This window comes from Nannobrachium achirus (assembly GCF_963921795.1).
Source record: "Nannobrachium achirus genome assembly, chromosome: 12".
Taxonomy (NCBI): domain Eukaryota; kingdom Metazoa; phylum Chordata; class Actinopteri; order Myctophiformes; family Myctophidae; genus Nannobrachium; species Nannobrachium achirus.
This window is the reverse complement of record NC_137832.1, coordinates 27,447,278-27,475,168: the sequence shown is the minus strand read 5'-3', so window position 1 is coordinate 27,475,168 and position 27,891 is coordinate 27,447,278. Positions and strand designations below refer to the sequence as shown.

Here is a 27,891-nt window from a genome sequence, read left to right as displayed (position 1 = left end):
ATTAAGAATTTGAAAGTTACATTTGTATTTGTATACTTACAGAATGAGATGCCCAACTTAATTGACACTGAATTTGAATTACACTGATGCAGCATATCCCACCCACCTGGCACTCCCAAGAGACTAAAACACACAGTAGGAATTATTGCACTATTTTAAATAAAGCTATCAACTCCCAGCTCAACAATAACCAGGTGTGCCAATACCAATGCTGGCTTTGAGTCAATGTAAAATTATATACTCGTATTTGGCATTGGTTGTGTTAGGCAGAAATTAGTCACCCTAATACAGACTAACTTTTTGTAACCTGGACAAAGGTGGTGTTGGTTGTTTCAAACACACAGACACCACCAATATACTGTATAAGATGAGATAATTGAGTAGGATTAGTTTGTAAAAACCTGCACTCTCTATAAGCATGTACTAAAAAATAAACACTATCCTAGCCACTCTTTGCCTTTGGCGATTGGCTTTGCTCTAGGGGCCGCTTGCACCAACACGGACTAAGCCTTAACCTGGTTTAAATCAAGGTTTAATCCAGTTGCACCAAACTTTAAACTTAGTTTTCATTAATCAGGTTTAGTTTTAAACCATCCTTTTAATCTTGGTTTTACTTTTCATTCTAAACCTGGATTAATGTTAATCCTGTTGCAACACTACTTTAAACTTCGATTTAAACATCAATAAGGGATTCATTTTAAACTTGCTGTAGAGGTGGTTTAAATGCGAACATGCCATTGACATGAATGGGGGTCCCCCTCCTGTGAGGGAAGGCTCACAGTAAGCCCGGCCTGCAGGCTGGCAACTGAAAGCTGCAGACAGCGTTTCACAGCTGAAAACAAAAATCTCATCATATTGTTGTCTTCAATACATCCTTGTACATCGGCTATTTTAAAATAGCGAACATTTAAATATTTACAGGGACATAATACAGTCAGTTGCCATGGAAGTGGACTTCCCAACCAATATGGAGACGTTTTAATTTCCGAAATCGCTTCATAATTGACGAAACTATCAAACGGTGGTGTCTTTCTTTGCTTCCTATAGCCGCGCCGCACCGCGCTGTAGCGAGTGTCACCGTAGTATTTTATATTTTTTGGCTGCAGGCGCTCTTCTTAACCCTTTCCAAGCCACGGGGAGCCACTTAATATTAAAACCGTAATATACCGGACATCTGAGCAAGGATGTCTCAGCCGTGCCGTCTTTTACCGTACTATGTCATTAAAAACGAAATAAATGATTTTTATCCGAAAATCGCCGATCGTCTAACCTTCCCTAGTCACCGCTCGTCCATCGATAGCGCATGGCTCCTCTGACATGAAGCAGAGGTGACGTCAGGTCCTTTCCCTGTAATAGCTTCCCTGCTCCCGTCCGTTTTCTGTTTAGACATTAGTGCTAGCACAGCTGGAGTGCTGGGGGCTAAGCTAGCGATACTGTTCGAGTCACACTTGGATTATTTGAGCCGACATTTACGTGAACGGATCGCGCACGCGAAACGCATGGGGAGGAGATGCATCGGCCGAAACCGCCACTCTAAGCCAATGCAGAGAGAGGAATTTGGCTGGTGACTGTGGTGAGAATACAACAGGGATCGTGTGATGTTTATGGGGGATGAAGACCACGTGATATAGCGCTGATGGTCTTGTAAAATGAATGCAGTTCAGATCATAACATAATAGAAATTTCACGGCTAATCTACCAACAAGCAATTCTATTTCGGCTGGCGAAGTGTTAACATAGAAGGTGATAGGCCTGCCCACATTCCCCCCGAAGTAAATATAAAAGTAACGATAATGATATTAGGCTCAAGAGAATAGTTTATTCCAGTGTGTTTACATTGCACATCCAAGATGGAGGGCATTTAATCCATGAATTAATCGCAGGTTATAGTTTTAATCACAGGTTAAGGGTTTAATCACAGATTTGTTAAGCAATGCTTAAATTTAAGTGGTGCAAAGCACCTCAATTTAAAATAAATCCTAGATCAACAAACCCTTGATTAAGCCTAAACTAAGATTTATTTAATCCCTCTTGGTGCAAGCCGCCCTAAAACTGTATTCCGATGCATTGATCTATCTTACTCACCATAATCTGGATCTCCAGATTGCAGATCTGGAGATCATGTTCGTTGTTGACATACATCCTCTTGAGTGCACATCGCACCCCTTGGTGTGTCCGCACCAGGAAAACAATGGCAAAGCCCCCTGTAAAATGATAAGCGGGAAGATGCAAAGAGAGAGAATGAGGGAGAGAAGGTCAGTGAACACACAGTGACAGGGAAGGAACACTATAAACATCTGAAACATGGACAGAGCATTAATCTATGAAAAGATAGTGACATGATGATCTCTATATCCATGAGCAAAAACCTCCCCAGGAGGCTGAGTCAGAGACCACTCCTAAAACACATTCTTGAGATCAGCCTGGCAGCTAGTGTCAAAGCAACTGCCAAATACACTCGCTGCAGAATGGCTTTTAGCAGGCCAAGCCTATTCCAATCTGATTCATTACCTCATCAGGACAGCACACGGCCATTGGCAAAACAAACACACAATGGAAACAAGTCCTCAGGAAATTATCCTTTTAGCCTAAATATCTGCTGTCTGATGATGGGAATGGTGTTAAGGCAGCAGAAGAATGCTACAGTGCAATATGTATTGGTGCCCTGTTGAGAGCAGCACCGTGTGAGTCAGCAGTAGTACTGTGGAGGAAGGTTGTCAGTGTGCTGGAGACAGAAGGTGTGACTGAATACATCATCACATCTGCATACTCAACTCACAGACTGTAATTATTCACACATTGATAGCATCTTGTAGATGATCATCATACTTTGTTTATAAAGCATTGAATGGTTTAGTGCCAAAATAATGTTCTGATCTTGATCTACAATACACCATGAACCTTCAGGTCTGCTTTCTGTCCCCAGAATCAGAATTAAACTTTGAAATTGCCTTGTTGAAATGTGCTATTAAAATAAACTTGCATTGCCTTACTGTTCTCTGTTCTGGAATCTTATAAGGAAGGTATATTGTTATAATATAACAATTTAGGAATTTATCAGACACTCTCATCCAGAGCGACTTACAAAAGGTGTGAGTAAGTACCATGAAAATGTGTAAAACAACAACAACAGGGCAGGGCAGGCAGCCATGGGATTAGAGTGCTATGAGAAACATATGACTACTTATCAGAGTCAGAACTCTTGTGAGGGTTGAGAGAGGTTAGACCAGTGATTCCTAAACACTCGGTCAGGACACATTTTTATGGGTCCCTTAATTTTTTCTTTCCTATAATGTTTTTAATTTAAAAAAAACGTTACCAAAACAAAGAAAATCTACGTAATTTAATGAATAAATATCAAACAAAAGTTTAAAAAGTAGCCTAGTGAGAAAATAGCTGAAAACAGCAGATCTACGTTGTGAGCTTGTAGATCTGCTGTTGTCACTAGTTTGGGTCCCAGGCAAACGTCTAATCTCTCTTTTGGGTCTCGAGCTGAAAAGTTTGGGAACCACTGGGTTAGGCCATAAGAAACCTGGTGAAATCTGAAGAGGTGGGATTTCTTAACCAGGGTGCCAGCCTGCTCGCTCCGTTCCGAGATTTGTTTTGTCTCTCCGCATCAGTCTGGGAAAGCCTTGTATCTCCAAGGGGAGGTGGGACATAGAAAGAGGCTTCCGATTGGTCTGTGGTGCGGAGCGGGACAAATTCACCAGTGTGTATTTGGCTGGCTGATGACGTAGCTACCCTAACCTTACTCTGATTCGTTGGAACAATATCCAATCAGCAACGACGTGCCTACGTCACAACGGACGTTCAGAAATACGAGTCAACTGAATCATTTCCAGACTGTGATGTGGAGAGACAAAACAAATAGCGGAACGGAGCGAGCAGGCTGGCACACAGGCTAGGGATTTCTGCCTGTAATACAATACAAAAACAATTTTCATAAAAAAAAAATCAAAACAATTTAAATATTAGGAGAGGAAGAGAAGAGCAATTAAACACAACCTATAGCCAAGTGCCAACACAACCTAAACTGTATTCTGTTATAACACACCATACAGAGAGAGATAGTCCGATCATGTTATAATATCACATACATACACCCTGCAAATCTACTCTCTCAAACACTTATACAGCTCCTGTTCAATGGAGTGTGGCCCTGTCCTCTCCAAGGATTGTGCTTGTGCCATGTATTGGGCTGACTCATCCAGCTGGCATCACGAAGCCAAGGACAGTGGTGTTTAAGGTTTAGTTAAGACTGCCTTGAGCTACTATATGTCTGGCTTGTGCAATGAAAGAAATGAATGGAGCACAAAGGGGCCATGGTAGTAGGCAGGATGTTATGCTAAATAACAACCCGAGTAAGACTTGCCTTAATGGAAAATGTAGAGCTACTTTGAAAACATTAATTTGTTAGCACTATAAATGTATTGGTATTAGGCCTAGGTCTTGTCTTTTAGCAAAATAAGCGTGATGGTTCAGAGACCCCTTCAGGACTTCATGACAAGCTGATGATGAGTTGTCAGTTGTCATATTATCATGACATTTTACTTGACAATAAATTGTCATTCAAATAATTGAGTTTATTTTATTTTTTTATCCCTTTTCTCCACAATTAATTATGGCAATTGATTCCTCCCCACACACATTGCTGTGCTCGCCAGCCAGTGAGGAGATCCCACCTGGAGGCCTTCGTCCCTTCTCAACACTCCACTCTGACAGGTGCCGCCCTCAGCCTGTAGGATTACGTGCAGTGGAAATAAACAAACTAAAAGCTCACAACACATCGCACCGTGACACGTTGTGGTTGAAGCTGGATGGTTGGAATAGAACTTAAATGCGGGTGAAGATGGTTGGATTGATAGATGGAGTGAAACCTGATTTTCCCAATTGCAGACTCCATAAAATCCCAGTGAGATCACTTGACTTTAGCATGTAGGGGAGCATTTATTCGTCCATCTAACACTGTGGCAGTCTGTTCATATACCCTATACAGTGTAGACAATTCAAATATAGTCCATATATAATTGTATTCTTTCAATCAAACATTATTTGACTGCTATGTTCACAAGGACGTATTAAAAATGCACATCAGAGTGTAACATTAATGTCACACAGAAAAGCAATGTGATGGTAAGTTTTGCTATCTCCTCCATACCGGAAAGGCAGGGGCGGAGATTGTTTTTTTACCCCCAACTGTATGTTTGTTTGTGTCTGCAGCTAATCTTGTTAACTACAACACCCATCAGCTTCATGTTCCTTGTGCACACTTCCAGCAGGCCATGGAAGTTAATCCCAGAGTATAACTAGAAGCAGTGCTCTTCCGAGCACAGGTCTCCACCAGGCCACACAAATCGGCCTGTTATAGCGCCACCATGAGGCTGATTTAAAAAATGTGGGGCAGAGGTTCTGAATTAGCATCCAGGGAGTGTGTGTGCTCAGTTTGGCAGCGATCGGGCCAACGGCGCCGGCGATTAGCTGGTAACAACCAGGCCACACAAATCGGCCTGTTATAGCGCCACCATGAGGCTGATTTAAAAAATGTGGGGCAGAGGTTCTAGATTGGCATCCAGGGAGTGTGTGTGCTCAGTTTGGCAGCGATCGGGCCAACGGTGACTGAGATTAGCTGCTCACAAACTGCGAGGACGCACGGACGCACGCACGGACGGACGGACGGACGCACGCACGGACGGACGGACGGACGGACGGACGGACGGACGGGAAAACATACTCAGCCTTCGGCTGGTGGAGACAATAATGTATCAACGGTAACTAGTATGTTATTTTTGTGAACTCATTATCTCACACCCACTATCCAGGCTATCTTATATTTACAATGGGCTTATTGCCGCATCCCACTTCCACGCCCCCTTTACATCCACTACAACTCATAGGTAGTCGTTGTCTAGGACGTAAGGAATATATGCCGTCCGCTGATTCGCTAGAGAGCAAGAGAGAGAGAGAGAGAGAGAGAGAGAGAGAGTCTCAGGTTACAAGAGGGAAGGGGGGGGGGCGCTGCACAGGGGAAGAGAGAGAGAGAGAGAGAGAGAGAGAGAGAGAGAGAGAGAGAGAGAGAGAGAGAGAGAGAGAGAGAGAGAGACTCAATCGCTAGCCGAGAGCCTTCGGGCCACTCACCTCTAGAGTTCACAGCAAGATACTGTCTGTGTGTGTGTGTGTGTGTGTGTGTGTGTGTGTGTGTGTGTGTGTGTGTGTGTGTGTGTTGCTAAAATGAAAACATTGAAATAATGAAAATAAAACATTGGCAGGCCTATTACAGTAACAATAATAACACAATTAGGCCAAAACTTTTTTTTTTTTCAAAAAATGTTTTTTTTTTTTCAAAAAAATATTTTTTTTTTCAAAAAAAATTCTTTTAACTTTTTTTTTTATAAAAAAAAAAAAAAAAAAAGCGGGCGTGGACTCTAGATGTGAGCGGCCCGAAGGGCCGCGAACCTCTAGTAGGATATATGTCCAAAACTATAGTGTGAAACTAGCCAATTAGGCAGCTTGTCTGCGCAGCGTATGGGATCTTCTACAAGCAGAGAGCATGCCTAATCCAACAAGCCTGGTTGGATCATCTCAGTCGTGTGAATTCACATTATCACATGGGTCTTCTGTAGACCGGTCTGGCCCCAAGCGCTGGGTGGGCGTTTTGCAGAAACCAAAAAGTGGAAGAGCCATATCAGCGCTCAGGGCCCTGTGTTTGACAGATATAATATGTCCAAGACCACTGTAATCCAACACCACTGTTTTACAATTTGAGACGGAGACAGAAAGAGAGAAGGCGACACCTATGGCAAAAACAGAGCCACATATACCGTGGCACCTATACTCTGCTTCCGCCACACAGTGTCAGACACAGAGAAAGATTATTTTTGCAGTTTTACATTAGTGCACCAGACTGTCCTTGCTTATTGTAAATCGCTCTGGATTAACACTCGGGTGACTGAAAAAAATCACTTCCACTCTGACTGCATTTATCAGTCAAATTGACAGGTAAATTCTCTCAATGTTTTGCCCAGGAGAGCAACACCTCCTCCCCTGCTGCCAGCGGGGGTTCTATTGTCTGTTGTTCTGTTGACAATAGAACCCCCGCTGGCAGCAGGGGAGGAGTTGTTGCTCTCCTGGGCAAAAAATGGAGAGAATTTACCTGTCAATTTGACTGATAAATGCAGTCAGAGTGGTATAATCAAATATTATTTCATACTTAGGAAACGTTTCAGAAGGGGAAAAAAAAACAAGAAAATATGTCTTGAGTATTTAGGAAAAGTCATGGAAGGGGAAATTTCTGAGACCTTCACGGGGAGAGTTATTGCACTTTGCGATCTCAAAATCGGCCAAAATAACCGGTTAATAGTCACCTGTGTGTTAAGAGCGTCTGCTAAATGGACTAAATTGTAATGGTACTGTAAATATTATTATTGGGGACGTGCCTCCGGGTACTTCATCTTGCTGTAAATGCAATAATATATTTTATGCCATACATTTCTGCTACAACAAACTGTTTATTTTAATTTATTCTGCCACTCTGTAATGCTATGAGCTTTTTACTCAAGCAATGACCGCTATGACAAAGCTGCAGCTTTATGCTCCAATATTACAGTCAGTGACACCTAATAACCTAAAAACACACGTATACGCCTATGCCTAATAGGGATGTGCAGTGTGCACAGCAGGTTGTTTAATTCAATGACGGCCGTCGGCTAAATTATGATTTTGTATTGTGAGCTTGCAGATCAACTTATCGCTCACAAACATTGATTGCAGTGCAATATATTGTGGGCTTGCAGATCAAGTTGTAGATCTTCTAACTAAGTATAAACCAGTGTGCAACAAAGTATAAAATCAGTTGATGAGATCAGAAAAATGTGTTAAAGTTATACCATGTAACTTTTTTTGTAAAACAAATCTTAAAATGGTCCTAACTGTTAAATCGCTAAAGTTTTAGAACCCCCACTCCGTTATTTTCGGCTTCTGAAGCCTTCTCTTTATATGTTTTCTTCTTAGCAGTGACAGGGGCGGGTTTTCGCGGCAAAATGACGTCATCATACTACCGGCCAATCACAGCGAGGGTTATACACTGCCGGCCAATCACAGCGCATCTTGGAGTGGGGTCGCTAGGGCTGCCATATTTGTAGTCTCCCGTGTGTTTCTATACTCGGGTGCACGGTAAGCATGGGTGAAGGAGTGTATCTCCGGAATGGCTGAACGCACAGCAACCAGGGACCCCTCAAAAGATAGATCTCGGCGAGGTGGAGGCAGACGCGGGGGTGTGAGAACCGAAAAACGGCCGAAAGACGCGGACGCGACCGAGGTTTGCTATAGAGCTACTGACCACAAGTTGAGCAACTTACACAGTATAGCTTTAATTTAGACAGATGTAATCAGGGAAAACCATGGTTAACTTTGCTGAATGGACATGTACTCCAGCAAATATTCAGACTGAATCGACCATCCACATACTGCTTGTGTTTACGTTGGGGAAGGTACTATTTTCCGTCCAAATGTCTTCGTAATGGCAGCAATGCTGAAAACTGCATGGGTTCTCAAAGGAACACGGAAATAAATTACCTTGATCACTTCAGCAAGTGAAGGAAAGGGGCTGTCCTTTTGCAGAACAAAAGCACGTTTTGCAATTATGGTTATAAATAATATCTTAAACGACTAGTATTTTTTTATTAGAATGAGTGGTCAGGCCTCACATGAGGCCGACAGTCAACTCCCTACTGTCTCATGCCACCTAATCTGACATGGCTGTAAGAAATTACGGTAGAAGGATTACGCCCTCTTAAGCAGCATCCAGCAGTGGCCTACGCTCCCACTGACTGGACAGGAGAACATCTGAACAACAGTAAGTGGAGCTACAAATAGCCATTGCCACTTGACGCAATAGCCTGCCAGGATAATACCACTCGAGCTCAGCTAATACACACTGACTCAGGCAAATGCATATGAGAATAGTAAACCTGCAGCGGTTGTTATAAGAACGGTGAATGGTACAACATTGACATCTTTTCATCAATGGGATGGAAATATGTAACAGCCAGGCCTTTAGCTGACTCAAATAGCCAGTATCCACATGGCTACTAGACTGTTTACAAATCATGGCCACTACAAACCTACATCATGCTAAAGCTGCCCTGACATCAGGAAATGTCCCCATCTCAACGACTACTATTAACATGTCATGGGGTTCTCTTTTAGCTTAAGATACCGTAGGTCATAAATGAATAGAAAAGTCCATGTTGTTGTTTTTTTTTTACAATACAAGTGAGACTACTTGACGTGAGCCGTTCTTCCCAGGCATAAAAAGGTAAACCAGAACCTGTATCGTTTGTCTTGTGTGGTCACTAAAATCAAGTTGAGAAAGTCTTTCTGCAGGAACTGGGCAGATACCCTATCTTTACAATGCCACCCACACAGCTCCAGGGATGGATAATGTTACCAGCAGTAATTGTACACGCCGAGAAGAAACCCTATCTTGTTGATAGTGAGGAAAGAAAGTCACGTCACTGAAAATCCTCTCAGTCTCAGACATCAAGCGGCAAGAACAAATCACAAATGTGTAAGCAACACCCACCTGTCTAAAATAATAATTACTTCAACAAGATGAAAAAAGATTACGAAGCATAATAGTAAAGTTAGACTGATGCCAGATTTTTCCAACGATGCAATTTCGATTTTGGAGACAATTATCAAGGTTTTGATGAACAATACTTTGACACAAAGTGTAGTCTACAATTTCTAAAGTAAACTACTTTTTGATATATTATATTTTTTGAATAAACTAAAAAAAACGTATAATGAAATTAACCAAATAGGGACACCAGGTTGAAAGGAAAGTGAATAAAGTGATCAAATAAAACAGGACACTTTGGCTGCATAACTGCCGATATTTAGTCAAATGTCGGCCGATATATATCGCCAGACTGATATATCGGCTCTATTAATTACGAGATTGAATAGATTCCAAAGCATGAAGCCTACATTGACTGTTGGCTACAGGACTATGACCCTCAGGCTCTTACACTGCACACATATACACATGAGACATATAGCCTTATCGGCAGTCACGGTCACAGAGATAGCGAACAACATACAGCAGTTGCAGAGACCTAACACCATTTACAAATACTGTAGTTAGTACTAGTGCATATAACATAGTAGATAGCAATGCACAGTTGCACAGAGACTAGACTACAACCAAAACCATCTGAGCAAACAGGACTGGAATGAGTCAGCATCACAAGCATGTCCACTGCCAGTGCAAGAAAATTTGATCCACAGAATAACATTCCAACATGTGAAACGTGCACATTTAGGGAAATAAGCTGGTGCTACATTGTAACCAAACTCTTGCTAACAAGTCCCCATGCCAGGGGTGTCAAACTCATTTTGGGGTAAGGGCCGGATTGGACGAAAGGTGACTTGATGAGTGCTGCGTCTAGTTGTGGACACACATGCGCATGTTCACGCATGTTTACTTACACACACAGCTGTCACTTAGTTAGCTTTGAGACAACAGGATTTTCATCCTGTTGTCTCAGGCACTGCTTTAACTACAATATGACTTTACAAACTGTATTTATTATTAAGAAGAATTGATACTTTAATTATTGCTACAGTTGTAGGCTACACAAAATTTGGTAACCAGTTAAAAGATCTGCTATTTTTGTTAGGCCGAATCCATTACATACACATATGTAACTAACTATCATGTCACGTGTGCATTTTAATGCATGTAGGTAAAATGTATACAAATAAGTAATGGGAGTTTGTAATGTGTGTACCTCTTCAACATCTCAAATATCGTACTTTCAATACAGAATCTGAACTAGTTGGGGTGGGGGGTATATAGGCTATTAAATACAAATGAACAACTTTCACCACTCTCAGGGTATCTGTATACAAGGCAGGAAGTGAGAGTACACTACAGTAGATGGAGACTCCATTCATATAAGTAGGAGCATGGTGTGGCTCAACAGATGGTGGCCATCTATAGTGCTGATGAATTAATCACTCTGCCCATCCATTATTTAGTAACCACTGTTCTTAGCTCACTGACAGAGCAAGACAGACACACTTTGTGATGAAAGATACTGTACGTAGGTAGGCAATCTCTTGTATTAAAAGACAAATGTTAGGAACACATGAAATGTTGAAGTAAAAATCAACTATGAGTGAAATTAAAAGTAATCACAGTCAGTGTCTCAGTAAGACCACCAGACAGTGGTCCTTGCAGGGGTTCCATCCTCCATGTGGTCCCCAGCTAAATGATGGAGAGTTGATAACCAAATGGATCCTTATAGATCTTTAATTATTGAGAGTGTAAAATGAAACCAAATGGACACTCTGGTTTCATTTTATGCTCCCAAGAGTTAAATTATTGTTAAACATCTGCATTACATAATTTACAAGTCTACACAATTATAGAATTAAGACAAATTGTTATTTTGCTCAACATTTGCCAGTTATCTCTAAGTTTCTGAGAGGCTAAATCTCATTAAATGGTGGTCAACGGCTCAAGTGCTGAATAAATAATGGACCTTGATATGAGAAAAGTTGAAAACCACTGCAGTAAGATATGACATCAGTCTTTCTTGGGAATGCATCATACGCTACCCTTTTTCACTTGAGAATTGTTATTTTTTGCTCTAGAGGAAGGCGTCAAAGATTCAAAATGTATGATTGGAAACTTTTGATTGAAACAGGGTTAAGTGAAGTGAAAGTGAAGAAAAGTGAAGAGTTCAATATCATATGAAAGTTTCATTTTGTCAGAAGGTGATTTTTCCCTCCCAGTTACTAACAACTTTTCCCCATCCAACTAATCACAGGCAATGAGACAAATGGAAACTCTCATTCCCTTTATCAGTCTTTTCAAGATTAATGACTCAGCATGGTCTGGATCCATTACATTCAAGCTGGCAATGAACTCATACATGTCCCTCCCTGCCTTGGAGCTCTGCTGTGAAGTGAAATAATGTAATCAGAAACAGCAACAAACTCAATAGTACAGAACTGACACACTGCAATACACAGCATGAAACTTTTGTTTTCAAATGCGCTTTGGTTTCTAAATGGGCTATTTATGAACAAGCTAAACTTGTAAAATATTGTTGTCCATAGAGGTTTAACTTGCATACCAGGGACAAGAGACAACTGGTCAACAGCTGAGTGAAATGGTCCATAGACCACAGCAGCTCCAAGAAACTTCAACAGACTTGACCATGTCAAAAGTACCCCTTTCCACTATTGTATCCATCTATTAAAGAAGGGCCAAGTTTCATTGTTGTGGTTATCTTTGTTGCCATGTCGTATAGTTTGGGATATTTGCCAATCATGCATGGAGATGGAACTTGGTTTAGTAGCTCTGGTACAGAATGGTCGCATAATCTGCTCTCTCTTCGGGAGGGTAAATGTATAGTCTCTCTCCCAAAGATCCCAAACGGTCCTGTACAAATGGCTGCCTGCATGGACTGTATGGGAACCAACTACCTATATAATGCATTGGTTCTTAAAGTGGGGACCGGGGACCCCCAGGGGTCCTTGAGGGAGTTCCAGGGGGTCCCCAGCTAAATGATAGTTAGGAACCAAATGGACACTTATGGGTACAATATACACATAAAGTGTCCATACAGTATATTATACTGTAACTCGAGTGTACAAATGTAACAAAAGGACCCCTGGTTCAATTTGTACACTCTCTGAGTTAAATTAACATTAATGGGGTCCGTATCCTAATGCAGTGGTTCTCAAAGTGGAGTCCAGGGACTCTGGGTTCCTTTAGGGGGGTCTAGAGATTCACCCAAACAAGTCTGTAACTCTGACAATGTACAAATGGAACCAAATGAACACTGTCAAGACGGGAAACCTTGAAATTTGAAAGTTTGAGAAACACTGTCCTAATGCATGTCAAACTGGGGGTCCTTGAAATTAAAATGGTTCATTGAATCACTGCTAGAGCCCTCTTATGGGGTCCCTGGCATCTTTTCAAATGGGGGGACAGCGGGCTAATAAGTGTCACTTTGGGGGGTCCTTGACATGAGAAGGCTTGAGAAGCACTGAGCTAAATAATGTACAAAAAGCTATAATTATTCACCTTCAGCAATGATCTCCTCGATGGTGACTTGATAGCGTCCAATGGTGAAGAGCCGTCCAATGAAGCTGCCACCGCTGCTGGAAGAACCGCTACCTCCTCCTCCTCCTCCACCGACTCCACAGCCAGGCCCGGAGCTCAGCTCCCGACGCGAATCAAAGAATTTCTTCATTCTCGCCTATCAGTCAATGTTCAGTATGTATGGTACCCTTGTAAACAACCACCAATCCTGGATAACAGAGCCACGGCTCGTTGCTGTTGCTGCTGTGAGCAGGGGAGGCTATGCTAACGCTGCCTGGGAATAATTGAATGAAAACAGCTAGCTTCCAGCTAAAACGCTAGCTGCTGGATCTCAAAGATATTCCGAGGAGCAACTTTCTGGCTTAAAAAACGTCACCTTAACCTAACTCATGATGTTTCCCAAAAGAACGACAGTAGGGCCAGTCAAGTCAAGCAAAGATACAGTTAATAAGATGAATACGATAATGTCCATGCAGAAGGAAGTGGCCGCCGACTCCAAACGACAGGAGAATTGCAGCTAGTTAGTTAGCCAGTGTGAGAGACTGAAGATGCTAGTTAGCCTCTGGCTAAGCTAACTAGCTACGTGCGATGACAGCTGTCAGTTGATGTTAACCTGACAGACAGGCAGTTCCTTAGGGTTACATGCAGCTTATTACTCATCTCCTCATGGTTTCCTTATCATTCCACCGTGTTGGCGAATCGTCTGTAAGCCAGGTATAACACAATGTTTGTAAATCTTCTGTACGTCCTGCAAGCTGCAGCTACTATAGGCTGGACAGCTAATGTTACAACTTGTAATATGAATTATGCTGCTTTCCAAGTCGTTGCTATCCTCCTGGCTTCTTGTGCTACTCAAGACGCTGCCTTGTCCTGTGTGATTTTTGCTGTGGTCTAATTGGTCAAAGGAAGAGCCAATATCCCATTGCCCGGACGGATGTTCGCTTTGTGATTGGATTTGGTTGTCAAGCAACTGCTGCTGAAACTTGTCAGAATAGATATTCATGGATTAAAAAAATAATATATATATATATATATATATATATATATATATATATATATATATGTGTGTGTGTGTGTGTGTGTGTGTGTGTGTGTGTGTGTGTGTGTGTGTGTGTGTGTGTGTGTGTGTGTTCTTTTCAATCTTTTGCAAACTAAATGATCCTAATAATGTTTTACGTGCACAAACCACAAAGCCATCATCCCAGACGCATGATAGAGAACAAGCTGTAAGCGCATCTGTAGGCCTACTTGTGATCCTGCAGACTTTTTTCGAAAAGCTTACTAGGTCGGATATCCCTTTAGTTGACCTTGTACCAGTGACCTGTAGCCTTCTAATAAAGTCTTCAAAGTGAAACAGTCAATCACATTTTGAAAAGAAGGCAGATGAAATAGGTTCAAACAGAGGATAACACCTCCATCATGAACACAGACAGCAAGAAATAAGACAAAATATTTACAGAGGGAGACCCTCTTGGAACCTGCCAACAAAAACACCCCAGGTAACAGAGTCACTTTTGTTTCTGAATATAGGCCTACATCATCTCAAGTTTTTAAAATAACTTCATTAATTGTAAAACACTACACTTCATCTTATATTTACAATTGGCTTAAAGCCGCATCCCACTTCCAAGCGGTAGGTAGGGAGAACGTCCGATGTAGGTAGAACGTAGGGAATACCGCCCATAACTCTATCATTGGCCCCCACCCTATGCCGTCCGCTCATTCGCTAGAGAGCAAGAGAGAGAGAGAGAGAGAGAGAGAGAGAGAGAGAGAGAGAGAGTCTCAGGTTACAAGAGGGAAGGGGGGGGGTCAGTTGCACAGGGGGAGAGAGAGAGAGAGAGAGAGAGAGAGAGAGAGAGAGTCTCAGGTTACAAGAGGGCACACACACACACACACACACACACAAACACACACACACACACACACACTCAAAATACATGAAGAAACAGTGCTTTTTGTGGGCAACATGGCTTGGAGCAGTTGTGCGTGTGTGTGCATGTGAGCACGCGAAGCGTGCAAACTCTAGGATTCGCCCGCCTTTTCTAGTTATTTACATTAATGTGCCCCTGTGATATGGTCTATGTTGGTGAAACTAAATCTAAAGTAGCGGATAGCAAAACACAAGGCAGCAACCAGGTAGTGGCTCAGGGGTAGAGTTGCCGTCTTAGAACACAGAGGGTTCCCGAAGGGTTCCCAGTTCGATCCCAGGCTCCCCCAGCAAGACTCTGAACCCTAACTTTGCTCCCAGTGAGCAGGTTGGTGCTTTGCTAGCACCTTTCGGAACCACGAGCGACATAGCCGTGGAGTGAGTGGTTCCGAAAGGAGCTAGTGCTTTGCATGGTTTCCTCTGCCATCGGTGTATGTGTGAATGGGTGAATGTAATGCACAATCTCTGTAAAGTGCCTTGGATGAAGGTGCTATATAAATGTACCATTTATTTATTTTTATTTAGGTATATCATCTTTTTACACTGGCAGATTCATCTGGTTTCCAGGCTAGCAATCAGGAATGGGGATATGGAGTATGCCATAATAGACACAACCAAGAGAGAGGCCATGCATCTGCAGCATAATTAAAATGTCTGGGGATTGAGAAGGTCACTCTGCCACCTAGTGACTTTAAAAAACCTTTGCTACAGAGCAAAGCCTACTGGATTTTCACCCAGAATGCAATGGAACCTAACAGCCTGATTGGCCTCAACATAAATGAATCCCTTGATTCTAGATCACTTTTGTAATAACCATTAGGCTACTTTAACCTTCTTAAGTCTCAGAGAATGATTGGTATGTACTGTATGTTGGGTTACTAAAATATTCAAAGTCTACATTTATATTGTATTGCTTGGTCGGCCACATAATTCCATTCCCATCCCCTTTGAATGGGACATGAAACCAGTGTTTCCCTTTCTGGATGGGTGGTAATGTTTATAATTCCTTAGTTTACACAGTTCTCATGACTCCTACTGACTCCTGCCCAAGTCCTACTGACTCCAAACGACTCCTGCGGACTCCTGCTGACTACTACTGACTCCAGGCCTTCATCAGCGTTTGAAAAGCTATGACTACTAAACTATTGACAGTAGAGGACCCTCAGCTCGGTAGTATTTGGATTATGGTCATGATTCACCAGGAGCCTTAAAATAATTAATACATATTTAGGAAATCTGATTGAATGGGCTTTCTATCGGTGGAACCAGATCCAGTAAACAAAATAGCTGTCACTGCTAGGCTCTTATTCCCTTTTCTTTGATTTGTGTATAGACATCAAATTGAAGAAAATACTGAAATGCAGTTGAGAGTCCCATATCGTCGTTGTCGCTTGGAATCCTTGTATGTCCAAAACCGTTTGTTTTGTATTTATCATTTTTAAAATGATTTAAACTACTGAAGACAGCCGATCTACAAGCACCGCGAGGCGTTGTGTGCTTGTAGATCAGCTGTTTTCACTACTTTTGTGCGATGGCCATATGATGAAGAAGTGCTTTAATTTGCGGAAAAAATGTAAACATTTGAAACTTGGAGATACGAGGTTTCTGCCCGACAGCGACGATATATGACTATGGGTCTCTTGTTACTGCTCCAAGGCTGCAGCCAAAAAGAGTCTAAAGGTTCTGCTAGCTACACCAAACTGGTTTTAACTGATGGCATTTCTATCCTTAGCACCACTCTATCATTAGTGGTGCATAAAAAAGGGGGGTTATTGATACCAAATTTTAATTTGATGTAACTAAGTCCCTAAATGTTTGGTTGGTGGCCAGCTCAATAGGGACAGAGTGAAATCTGGCTGCCATAAATAAAAGCACCAACATTATCAACACGATACTTTTTCCAGATTATAGTAGATCAGGGATTCCCAAAACGTTGGTGCGTGCACCCCCTGGGGTGCGCAAGCTGCCTCTAGGCCGGGGGTGCGAGACATTACTACTGTAACGATGGTGCTGGTGATATAATTAAAACTTTAATTAACACATACTGTACATTTCTCTGACCTTTGACCAAATACCTCAATAAGTAATTTCCTGCATCAAATTGGAGAAATCTCACTTAATAAGGGCCCCTCATGGAGGCTTGCGTGCCTCCATGACTCTGAAGGCTATACCCAGAGGCGTGTATCTAATCTGCATCTAGCATGAGGCAATACCCAAATTCAGAGTGAACATTTTTAACTCAAATCTTTGCTTATCAGGGTCCCTGGAACAAAATATTTTGAGATAGGGGTCCGCCGGTCCGCGGCGAAATACATATCATTTAGGGGGTCCTTGACATGACAAAGTTTGAGAACCACTGATATAGCATATACGTTTTTCAGAAAACTGTTAGGATTTAGAAGACATTTGTAGTATCGGCCTAAATCAGCGGTTCTCAAACTTTGTCATGTCAAGAACCCCCAAAATGATATGTATTTGGCCGTGGACCCCCATCTCACAATATTTTGTTCCGGGGACAACCAGAAGCAAAGATTTTAGTTAAAAATGTTCACTCTGAATTTGGGTCTTGTTACCACCAGAGGGGGCTCATACCCCCAGCAGGTTCAACCATGCTGGGCAGGTTTCTAGAGTAGAGGCCGGACAAAAAGTAGCACCTCCTGGCCCTCCAGGTTGCGAGTTTAGAAACTCTACGCTTGCTAAGGGAAAACCACGCCCCGCACTCAGCTTGTGATTGGCTGAACCGGAGGTTGTGTAGTCACTTGGACCGCGGCAGAGGTGCACCAAAACCTATCCTTAACTCTAACCCTAACCCCAACTCTAACCCTAACCCTAACCTTAACCCTAACCCTAACCTAACCCTAACCCTAACCTTAACCTCAGTAAAAACTAACCTGCCGACGCTGGTGAGTAGCTAACCTGCCGACGCTGTTGAAAACGAGCGCTCCTTCCCTTAGCAAGCGTAGAGTTTCTAAACTCACCTCCAGGTTGGGGGTTGGGTGTGGGGCTAACAACCACACCCCTTAAAGCACTACCGTGTTACAGAAACGCAGAGATGAACAAGACATCAACACCTTGGCCCAGGGAAGAGAGGGCCAGAGGGGTCTTCTTTATATGATGATGATAAGGGCCACATTTTTTACACAGAGTATAATACATTATTATTATTTATCAATGAAGACAGATTAAATCAATCAGCTGACTTCAAACATGCCATAAAGATGTAAAATTTGGAAAACCAACAACTACCTACTAAACTCAAACAATACAGAAATGATTGTGCTTGGCCCTAAACACAGTCAGAATTGAAACACATTAGCTACCACATCTCCTACCACATATCCTACTCTGGATGGCATTACCTTGGCCTCTAGTGCCACCCTATGGAATTTGGGAGTTATCTTTGACCAGGATATGACCTTCAAATCCTACATGAAACTAATTTCAAGTCTGCCCTTTTCCACTGCATTTGTTACTTCCAGGCTGGAATATTGCAACTCATAATCAGGCTGTCCCAATAATTCTCTCCAAAGACTCCAAATAAAGACTTTCCTCCTGCATGGCCCAGAATGCTTCTGCATGTGTACCGATGGGAATAGGAGAATAGATCATATCTCACCCTCATTAGATTATCTGCACTGGCTCCCTATAAAATACAGAATAGTATTTACATTTCCCCTCCTCACCTACCAAGCCCTTAATATTCAGGCACAACTACCAGTATGTTGGTTTACTTGTGATTCATATCAGAGTTTAACTATCAAAATCCTCAACTGTGGCACATCCTCTCAGTTTGATCTTTGAGGCATGACACTCTTTCTATTGTACATTTAAGATTAGGCAAAACAAAGAAAATCCTGGAGGTCCTCCCATGGCCCTCCAAGCTTTCCTCTCCTCTGATTGATTGATTGATTGATTGATTGATTGAAGAATGTATTAGAAGTCAACTAAAAGGAGATCCTAGTAAGCTTTTCGGCTTATTTACACAGGAACCACTTTGTATCTCTTATACTGTAACATTGAAAGACAGACATATATAACACAGTACTTTCTGCATAAGAAAAATTAAGAATAAATGGGAAAATCCCCTCTCACCCTCCTCTCCATCTCCAGCATGCCTTCTTCTCTCCATCTGTGAGCTCCCATCAATGCATGTTGAACGAAACACATTGGGTCTCCGGTCTATATTATGTAAATTCCCGTCCAGCAGTGTTTTACTCACAGTCAAAAGTAAAACTTATTGATGTGCTTTTCAGGGTTAGGGTATTCTTTGACAGATTTAAATGCCCGGTGAAAAATATTAGATATTTGGAAGAAATCATTACACATTATAGTTGCATCGTTGTCGAACATTACAACATACCAAAACCTTGATTTGTGTATTCTGTCCTAATATAATATACACTAATATGCAATTTCCTCTAGAGGTCACTGTTTCCTCATTAAACTAGCTCATATTATGGTTCACAAGTCATCCTTAATTTTCAGTAATTTTTGTAATCATTCAACTTATTTTACAAAAAGATACTTTCTAGAATAGATCACAGAGATGTATTTGTGTGGAGTCATACATTAACAGATGTTGTGGTGTTTTTATTTATCTATATAACTTCTCTCACTGGACTGGCATTGAAAACAATTGAAAATATAGATTTGTGCTTGATTCTCAATTTCTTAATTACCAGTACAGCAATATAGTATAGTGATTATAATGCCTGTAATTAATCAAGCACCAAACAGACTGTAAAAGTTAGCTGCTCTGATGCTAGCTAAATCTAAATTGTTTACATACTTCCTGCATTATGAAACATCATGGCAGTTAATGGACATTAGACTATGTTCTCAGACTCATTTCACTGTTTGATGTATATCTCCATGATTATTTGTGTTGAGCACAGGACATTTATTCTGCCACAACTAATGTTTAGGCATCTGTATGTATACATACTTTCAAACATGTACTGATAATTGAAGCATTAAACTGTTCCAAAACCAAAAGGTTCTCTCTGAGCGTTGGTGATAAATGACAAAGTTCTTGTGGCATTCTCTCTGTGTTTATGCACTATACGGTACTATGCTGTAACGTAAAAGGAAAACATACTGTACTTTTGTCTCATTTTCTGGCCTGCACACGTGCTTGTGTGCGCACACACACACACACACACACACACACACACACACACACACACACACACACACACACACACACACACACACACACACACACACACACACACACACACACACACACACACACACACACACACACACACACACACACACTGCCATTGCCATCAATATTTAGATAATTGTGAAATGGTTAGGTCAAGACAACAAACATGAATAATAGCAAGGATAATTACATCGTAATTGGTTCTACAAATATCCAGATCATAACAGGAGAGAAAAGCAGAAGTCTCACAGGACAATAATGCAGATCCTTCAAACAGTAGCCTTTATTTGGTCATTTCAAGTCTGGTGTTATTGCCTTGTGGCTTCAAAGTAATAACACAAGAATGCTGACAAGTGAGAGTCCAAGTCCTTGGAATATGTCATAATATGAAGCTTTGGGTTGGTGTACTACACATATTTCTTTCTCACTCAGTGATCGTTAAATTCCTTTCTTTGTCTTTTCTTTTATTATTGCTTTTGATTAACCATAATTTCAAAATAATTGAAGCAGAAGTATAGGGATTTCTTCTAAGCTTTTCCTCAAGTTCACCTCAAGGTCTCCTCACTAGCCTCCAGAAATCTCTCAGATGAAATTAATCAAAAGATTCTGAGGTTATTTATTCTCATTTCACCAGGAAGACAAATATTACAAGTTTTAGCTGAAATGAATCTGCTGAATCCGGCCTGATGACATGGGATGACCTTTTTGTTTGGTAGGACAGCACTGACCATATTCACAGTCCCAGTGGGCATTCTGCATGGGGTGAGTAGGCCTAATCGATAGGGGGAAAAAAGTGTTTCTGGGGCTGAACTATCCGTTTGAATCTTGCATTTATACAGCACCTTTATCCAAAGCGCTTTGCAATGTGCACTACAGGCTACATTCACTCACCGATGGAGGAGGAAACTATGCAAGGCACCAACCTGCTTATTGGGAGCAATTAGGGGTCAGTGTCTTGCTGAAGGACACTTCGTCACTAACTCTGGGGTAGTAGACTACTTAAAGCCTTCTGTTTCCCAAGCAGCTACTCTCGAGCCCCAAAAGAGAAATTAGACGTTTGCCCAGGACCCAAACTAGTGAAAACAGCAGATCTACAAGCTTACAACACGTCAGTTCGCTAAAGAATAAGTTGCTTATTGGTAACAATGTACTGTATGTTTGAAAATGGAATATCATTCTATCATCAGAAGCTCTTAAATGTCAGATTCTTTCCTATCCTGTGGTTTACTTTGGCTTTCACCCATATTTTTGAGCAACTGATTATTAGACATTTTGGAGTGAGTAGGAGACATTGTGTACCCACTCTGGAGGTCGAGCCTGTGGTCCGTCCGTCCCCCCCCGTCCCCCCCCCCCCCCCCCACCCCACACACCCACACCCACATACACATACACACACACATACAGACAGACATCTGTACCGTATCCCTCTGTAAGGTAAAGCCAATCAGCAGCACGTTCACTTCCTTGGGATGCCACCATACAGGGATTCAAGCCTTAATTATCATTGCCATTTGTCAGAAGTCTAATGATTTCCACAGGCACACTCCAAAGTCTGACATTCCAATGTGAATCTGGAGATCCTTAAATTCTCAGTGGCACGAGCACATTATGATAGAAATTTGGCTTCCCAAAAATACACAGACACTGTGCAGTGTAGTGCACTTCGAGCATTTTAAAACTAACACCGAGTTGCAAAACCGTGTCAATCAACAAACAAATCAGTCATACATAATGTACAACACACCAGGCAGACTCGTACTCTGCCGTCAATACAACATATTTTCGGTTAATTTCTTTTTTTGAATTAATATAATCTTTAGATATTGACCTAATGGTGTGTTAAGTTTGTTTATTTTAAATTGTTGAATGTCAAATTTTGCTCTGTTTCCCTGAAGTGCAATGATCATCATTGTTCATCATTTGTATGGAAAAACCTTAGCCAGGTTCAGGATACTGTGTTTTGAATGCATGTAATATTTGTGGGTGTTTGACTCTGGACTTTTGACTGTTAAACTGCTACATTATGTCAGTTTTGTTTGGTGACAAATCATTCCCCAGGAATGGGGAATGATTGTTTTTTTTTCTTCTTTTTTAGCACAGTGAGGGAAGAGCAACAAGGGTAGAAAGTGGCACACTGCTCACTTCACTCTTCGTCACACCCCCATACTCATCCCAGCTATTGATATGTAATGCACACGGATGCACGTTATTTCTTGGAAGTCTCCTGGGCTCCAGACTATCTTGGACAACAGCCAGTGGTACAGTAGTTATCTGTGTAATTGAGAGGTCTTAACTGAAAGCTGCTAAGATTTCATAATTTCCCAATATTTTGAATATCTCAACATTTGCTGTGTTCAGCAAATCTTTACGAGTGTTGCTTTTAAAGCTGTGAACACATATCAGAGAAGTGGAAACACAGAAAGTAACAGAGCAGAAAATTTAAAGCAGATTTCCCTCTTGCATGGTGTTGAAGTTTTCCTTTCTGCTTCATCGCAATGAGTGAGCCAGCCAACAAAAGCTCAAAAGAATTCCTTGCTCTGTTCAGATGCTAGAAGGAAACCAGAGACGAAATGTGACAGGTTTTCAACTGTCATCCTCTGCAGCTGAATACATTTACAGATTTCAAAATGGACTCTAATAATGCAAGGTAACAACAAAGTGCAGCATGCATAATGTATAAGAACTAGAATTTCGTGGATTTTTTTCGTAGAGTTTGTGCGCTCATACGCAGGAGCAAGGTGCTCCAAGCCATCGTGCGCACATACATGTTTGCATTTCCAAACTTAATATTGATGACATCAGGGATCTCCATACATGGGCATAAAAGGGACAAGGACGAAATTCATTTTGAAAGTGTGACCTGCGTCTTGGCAATCACAGTAGCAATTTACCAGAATTGCATCTTTCTAGTTATTATTATAGCAGCTGGTGAATTTGGCTTGGCAATCCTTTATATTTGTATTTGTTGGGTGTGTTAACTCCAAGTGGCAGTTAAAGTGTTAGTTCGCATTTTTGGACCCAAAGCTGTATGAAATACTTGCCAGTAATATAGTCGTTGCAAAGGCATTCATTGGTTGCCCGAGTTCCGTGGTCAGACCTTTTCTGCTGTATAAGAAGTAGCTCCATTGATTTGGCCGGCCCAACTTGTTATAATAAACAAATCCACAAAACTGGCGTCATTATTATTGTTGACATATTTCTACTATTTAGAGTGATTTTTGTTTAACTTTGACCCCTCTGTCACATGGTACTATTTTTTGTGTCTAGTATATCACTGCGCAGCATTCCGCTGCAGCACACGCCCCCAAAACAAGCTGTTCTGAAGTCACAGCCGATCGCTTCTGCAAGCTAGAACGCATAGTTACAGTGGTTTACGATAGATACTTTTGAGCGGTGGTGACACCGTCTCCTATAGATAGCTTTGTCCACGTGTTACTATGTTACTTTGTAGCCTGAGCTGCAATACCACTGGTGACCAGTGGCGCTATTGAGTCACACACACAAAGACACTCACACTCACACTCACACACACATGCACATGTACGTACGCACGCGCACGCACGCACGCACACACCGCTCACTTCAAACTTGGTTTGATTTTTTCCTGTCAGAGTAAGAAATCAACATGGTGCAAACTTGCCATTTCCAGGGATAAGGGCAATAGGGCATCTTACGCCCACTGGGCCTAGGGGTGTTTGTAGACGCAACAAAGGCAAGGTGGTGACTGCCAAAAAGTAGTTTTATTACAACCTTCGTGAACGTTTACAGATTATGCAAATTAGGTTGCTTGACAATAAAGTGTTTCAAGGGTGAGACAGTCAACCTCCAAACTCACTAACTTCAAAGAAAGGACACCTCCCTACCTGGCTACTCTATCTTTGCATAACCAAACACAAAACAAAAGAGTGAGGTTACCTGCCCCTACCTGAGTGACTGAGTGAATAGAACTATAGTAGTGAAAATACTTACTAACCTTACCCTGCTCACCACATAAGAATGAATATAGATGGGCTGAGATAACAAGCAACCTGTACAAACAATAGGTGGCTAATGCTACGCTGCTCGGTGGGCACGCTGTCGCTACACTACCCTCGCAGTTGTGTGACAGAGTGACAGCGGCCATGAGAGCCTTCTTCTCAGTGCTTTTATAGAGAGGGCGGACCAGACGGACTGAACGCTGATTGGCTGGAGGTGACAGATTGACAGGAGCCCTCCTCCACTCATAGCGGCAGCAGGGATCTGCAGACAATGACAAAACAAGGCGTGCGCACAAGACAACACATAACAGTACAGATCCCAACCCAAATGGCACTATGGCTTTTAATCATTGCTCTTGTCCGTAACAGGGCATTACTGGGTAAAATTGACATTGACGAGGGCAAAATAACTCAGCATATGTAGTGATCATTTCAATGAAGATGATAATGACCCCACAAAGAAGAAACATGTTTTGAATTGCAGTGCTGTTCCTGCACCCACAACACCCCAGGTAAGACAGACGGACATAAACTATATTGTCTGTAACATTGGTCCTCAAAGTGGGGTCCGGGCCTCCTGGGACCCCCAGGGCAGGGTCATTGAGGGAGTATAAGGGGGTCCTCCCCAGCTGAATTACAGTTAAGAACCAAATGGGTCTGTATTCTCAGAGTACCAAATGTAACGGTTCCATTTGTACACATCGTCTGTACAATAAAAGATGATGGGTTGTTGTATTGAGCAATAGAAAGCTGTTCGATTAATAGACTCACTATCTATGGACCCGATTTTACCACTGTAACCATGCATTCTAGCTTGCAGGAGCGATCAGCTGTGACTGCAGAACAGCTTGTTTTGGGGGCGTGTGCAGTGATATACTAGAGTAGACACAAAAAATAGTACCATGTGACACAGAGGGGTCAAAGAAGGTGGCCTGTGAACAATTCAAGACTTGCTTCTATTTCAGACTTAAATAGAAGCAATTTTATTTGAATCTATCAATCCATCCATCTGTCTGTCTGTCTATCGATCCTGTAATACACATATAAGTTTGAAATCATGTTCGAAATTACTGATGACAACACCAATGATGTTATTGATGGAAACTGACGATGTAATTACAGTAAGGTTTTGGAACCGTCCACCTCTGAGACACAGAGTAGACCAAATCGGTCCCATCCTAATTTACAGTACACTAATAAGACAGAATAAGACAGATTAAAGCCATAATAAGAAATAATGTGTTGGTAATTAGAACTAATATTATTTTATTAGACAGAAACAAAGACAGAATAGCAGAAAGAGCGAATACATTCTCTGGCACTGGCACTTGCTGCGGAACTGCCGCGGCAGGCACCGCCACACGACCGGCAGTTCGACCGGTCGAACTGCCGGTCTGCCGCCGGTCCTATCGCCGCCGATGCAGCGCGACTGCCGGTCGTGCGGCAGTGCCTGCCGCGGAAGAGAATGTATTAGCTCTTTCTGTAATTAGTGTACTGTAAATTAGGATGGGACCCAGAAATCTTACAATGAGCATTAGTGATGAGCATTAGCAATTATATGAAGATGAGGTTGGGTGAAGTGCTCCTTTAAAGTGAATGTGTTTGGTGATGTTCAGTGGGAGTGGGACATGCACAGTGTCACGGAGGCTGTGGCGACAGGGAGCCATTCTGTCAGATCCATACAATGCAGTATCAGCTTTGGGTTACTCTGCTGATTGCAGCGGCAGCTGTACTGACCTGGAGTGAATGGATGGTGTTGATGCTCGGAGATAAACAGCAGACATGTTGTCCAGGAAACACAATCTGCTATCTGATGGAACTTGTGGCAGGTGTTTTTGAAACCTAGAAGGGTTTAAGAATACCGAGTGAAATAATGGATGTTTTGCATCCATGTCAACGCTCCCCCCCTGCATCAAAGAACTGCTCACATCATAAAACCCATCCCATACTCTTTGGTTAAAAATAGCCAGCACCTCTACAGAACAAATCTCTGATCAGGCATTCAAGTCAATGCCCCTTTGAGAGGGTTAGAAAGTTTGTGTATCGTGTTTTGTTTTACTAATTTATTTTATCCCTTGGTACCGGTAGCACCTCATTTTATTGCACTCATGTAGCGCTTTGAGATTGTTTCTTCAATGAAAGGCACAAATAAAAAATAAAATAAAAAGCATTGAAACATGCATTTCATGTGATTTTAATAATACAACGTTGTACCGTGTCTGCATTGACGTTGCAGTCTTGGCCTCTATTCCTAACATCCGTTTAAGTGAAGGAAGTATATCTGTGATTGTCTTGGTCATACATTGGTTATTGCGTGTTTTGAAAACAGTGTGGTCAGCAGCACTATGTGTAAGGGTCTCCTCTCCTCGTTAGCATCGCTTATCAGCCCACCCAGTCAAGAGCAATCAGTACAGATCAGTCAAGGCAGGAAGAGAAATAGAAGAAGGGAAGAGGAAGAGTAAACTTTCTGTGGAATGTGCCTCTTTCCTCGAAACAAACAGGAGGGGCACTTCTTATATAGTAGACAGTACTGGTGAGCACATTCCACACAGACCCTTTTCATAACCCCCTTTTTAAGAATCATATAAAGTCAGAATAGAGTTAACACTGAAGAACTCAGCTGAATTTTGTAGTTCTGTATTCTGAACTGTAGAATGTCATATGAAGCTCACCAATCCACCAATCCTCAAGCTATGTCGGACATGTGCCCGATTATGCCCATCTGATTGGCTACGGGCATAGACGGCCCCTCTCTGATTGTCCTTATTGTCCTTAACCGTCCTGTGAAGCTTGACCATTCCTCAAGCTTCACGCACGCACGCACGCGCAGGAGAGAGAGAGAGAGAGAGAGAGAGAGAGAGAGAGAGAGAGAGAGAGAGAGAGAGATACAGAGATAGATAGATACGGTAGATAGATAGATAGATACGGTAGATAGATAGATAGATACGGTAGATAGATAGATAGATACGGTAGACAGACAGACAGACAGACAGACAGACAGACAGACAGACAGACAGATTACATTTTGAAATTGTGAGAAATCATCGCTGGTGGGCTTGTCTCATGTGATACGTTTTAGTTTATTATCCACGGTTTATCATGCATGAACGCATGAGTTGGTCAAAGTGAATGGTGCAGATTTGGACTGGGATTTACCCACAACCATTCACATTAGTCTATCTTCCCTTCCACATAATCACAGCTGGCGACCTTGTAGAGCGGCAGATATGTATCAGTCCTGGCTCAAATAACAAAGCCCTTTATAGCCTTGCAATCACAGATCGAGATAGCAAATATTTTGTACGCAGAGTCAACATCGTAAAGGTTAGATCTTGTCCCATTCTAATGCCGGCCCATTAGAAAATGTCCAAATTTGGTGAGATCTGAGAGAATGACAGCAGGAGCATGCACCTGACTCTCTAGTCTAGAATATGAAACAAGATCCTTTTAAAGGTGATATTAAATCATCGTAGAACATTCGTTTCATCATATGGGATTAATAAATTGCAAGCCTTGGCATCAGCTGGACTGGGAATAAGTAATCACCCTCCAGTGTTCTGGAATTTCTCCCGCGTTAATGAATACAGTGAAGGCATAGACTGATGAAGCAGTAGACATACACTGCTGCTAAAGTAAATTAATACCAACTAAGGCGATTCCCATTGGGAACACATGTCACTCGGTTATGTTGTTATGTTGC

At 41.9% G+C, this 27,891-nt stretch overlaps 1 protein-coding gene across 1 annotated transcript in view; it reads right to left on the bottom strand.

The window, feature by feature from the left end:
- The window catches only part of aak1a (AP2 associated kinase 1a), a 40,194-nt gene extending 26,225 nt beyond the window's left edge, over positions 1–13,969 (bottom strand). Inside the window, exons 1-2 of the mRNA XM_080739573.1 lie at positions 13,100–13,969; positions 2,086–2,204 (exon numbers count right to left, since the gene is read on the bottom strand). Coding sequence (XP_080595699.1) covers positions 2,086–2,204; positions 13,100–13,268 — 288 coding nt within the window. The 5' untranslated portion in view covers positions 13,269–13,969. The remainder of the gene's footprint in view (positions 1–2,085; positions 2,205–13,099) is intronic.
- Between the last annotated feature and the right edge of the window lie 13,922 nt (positions 13,970–27,891).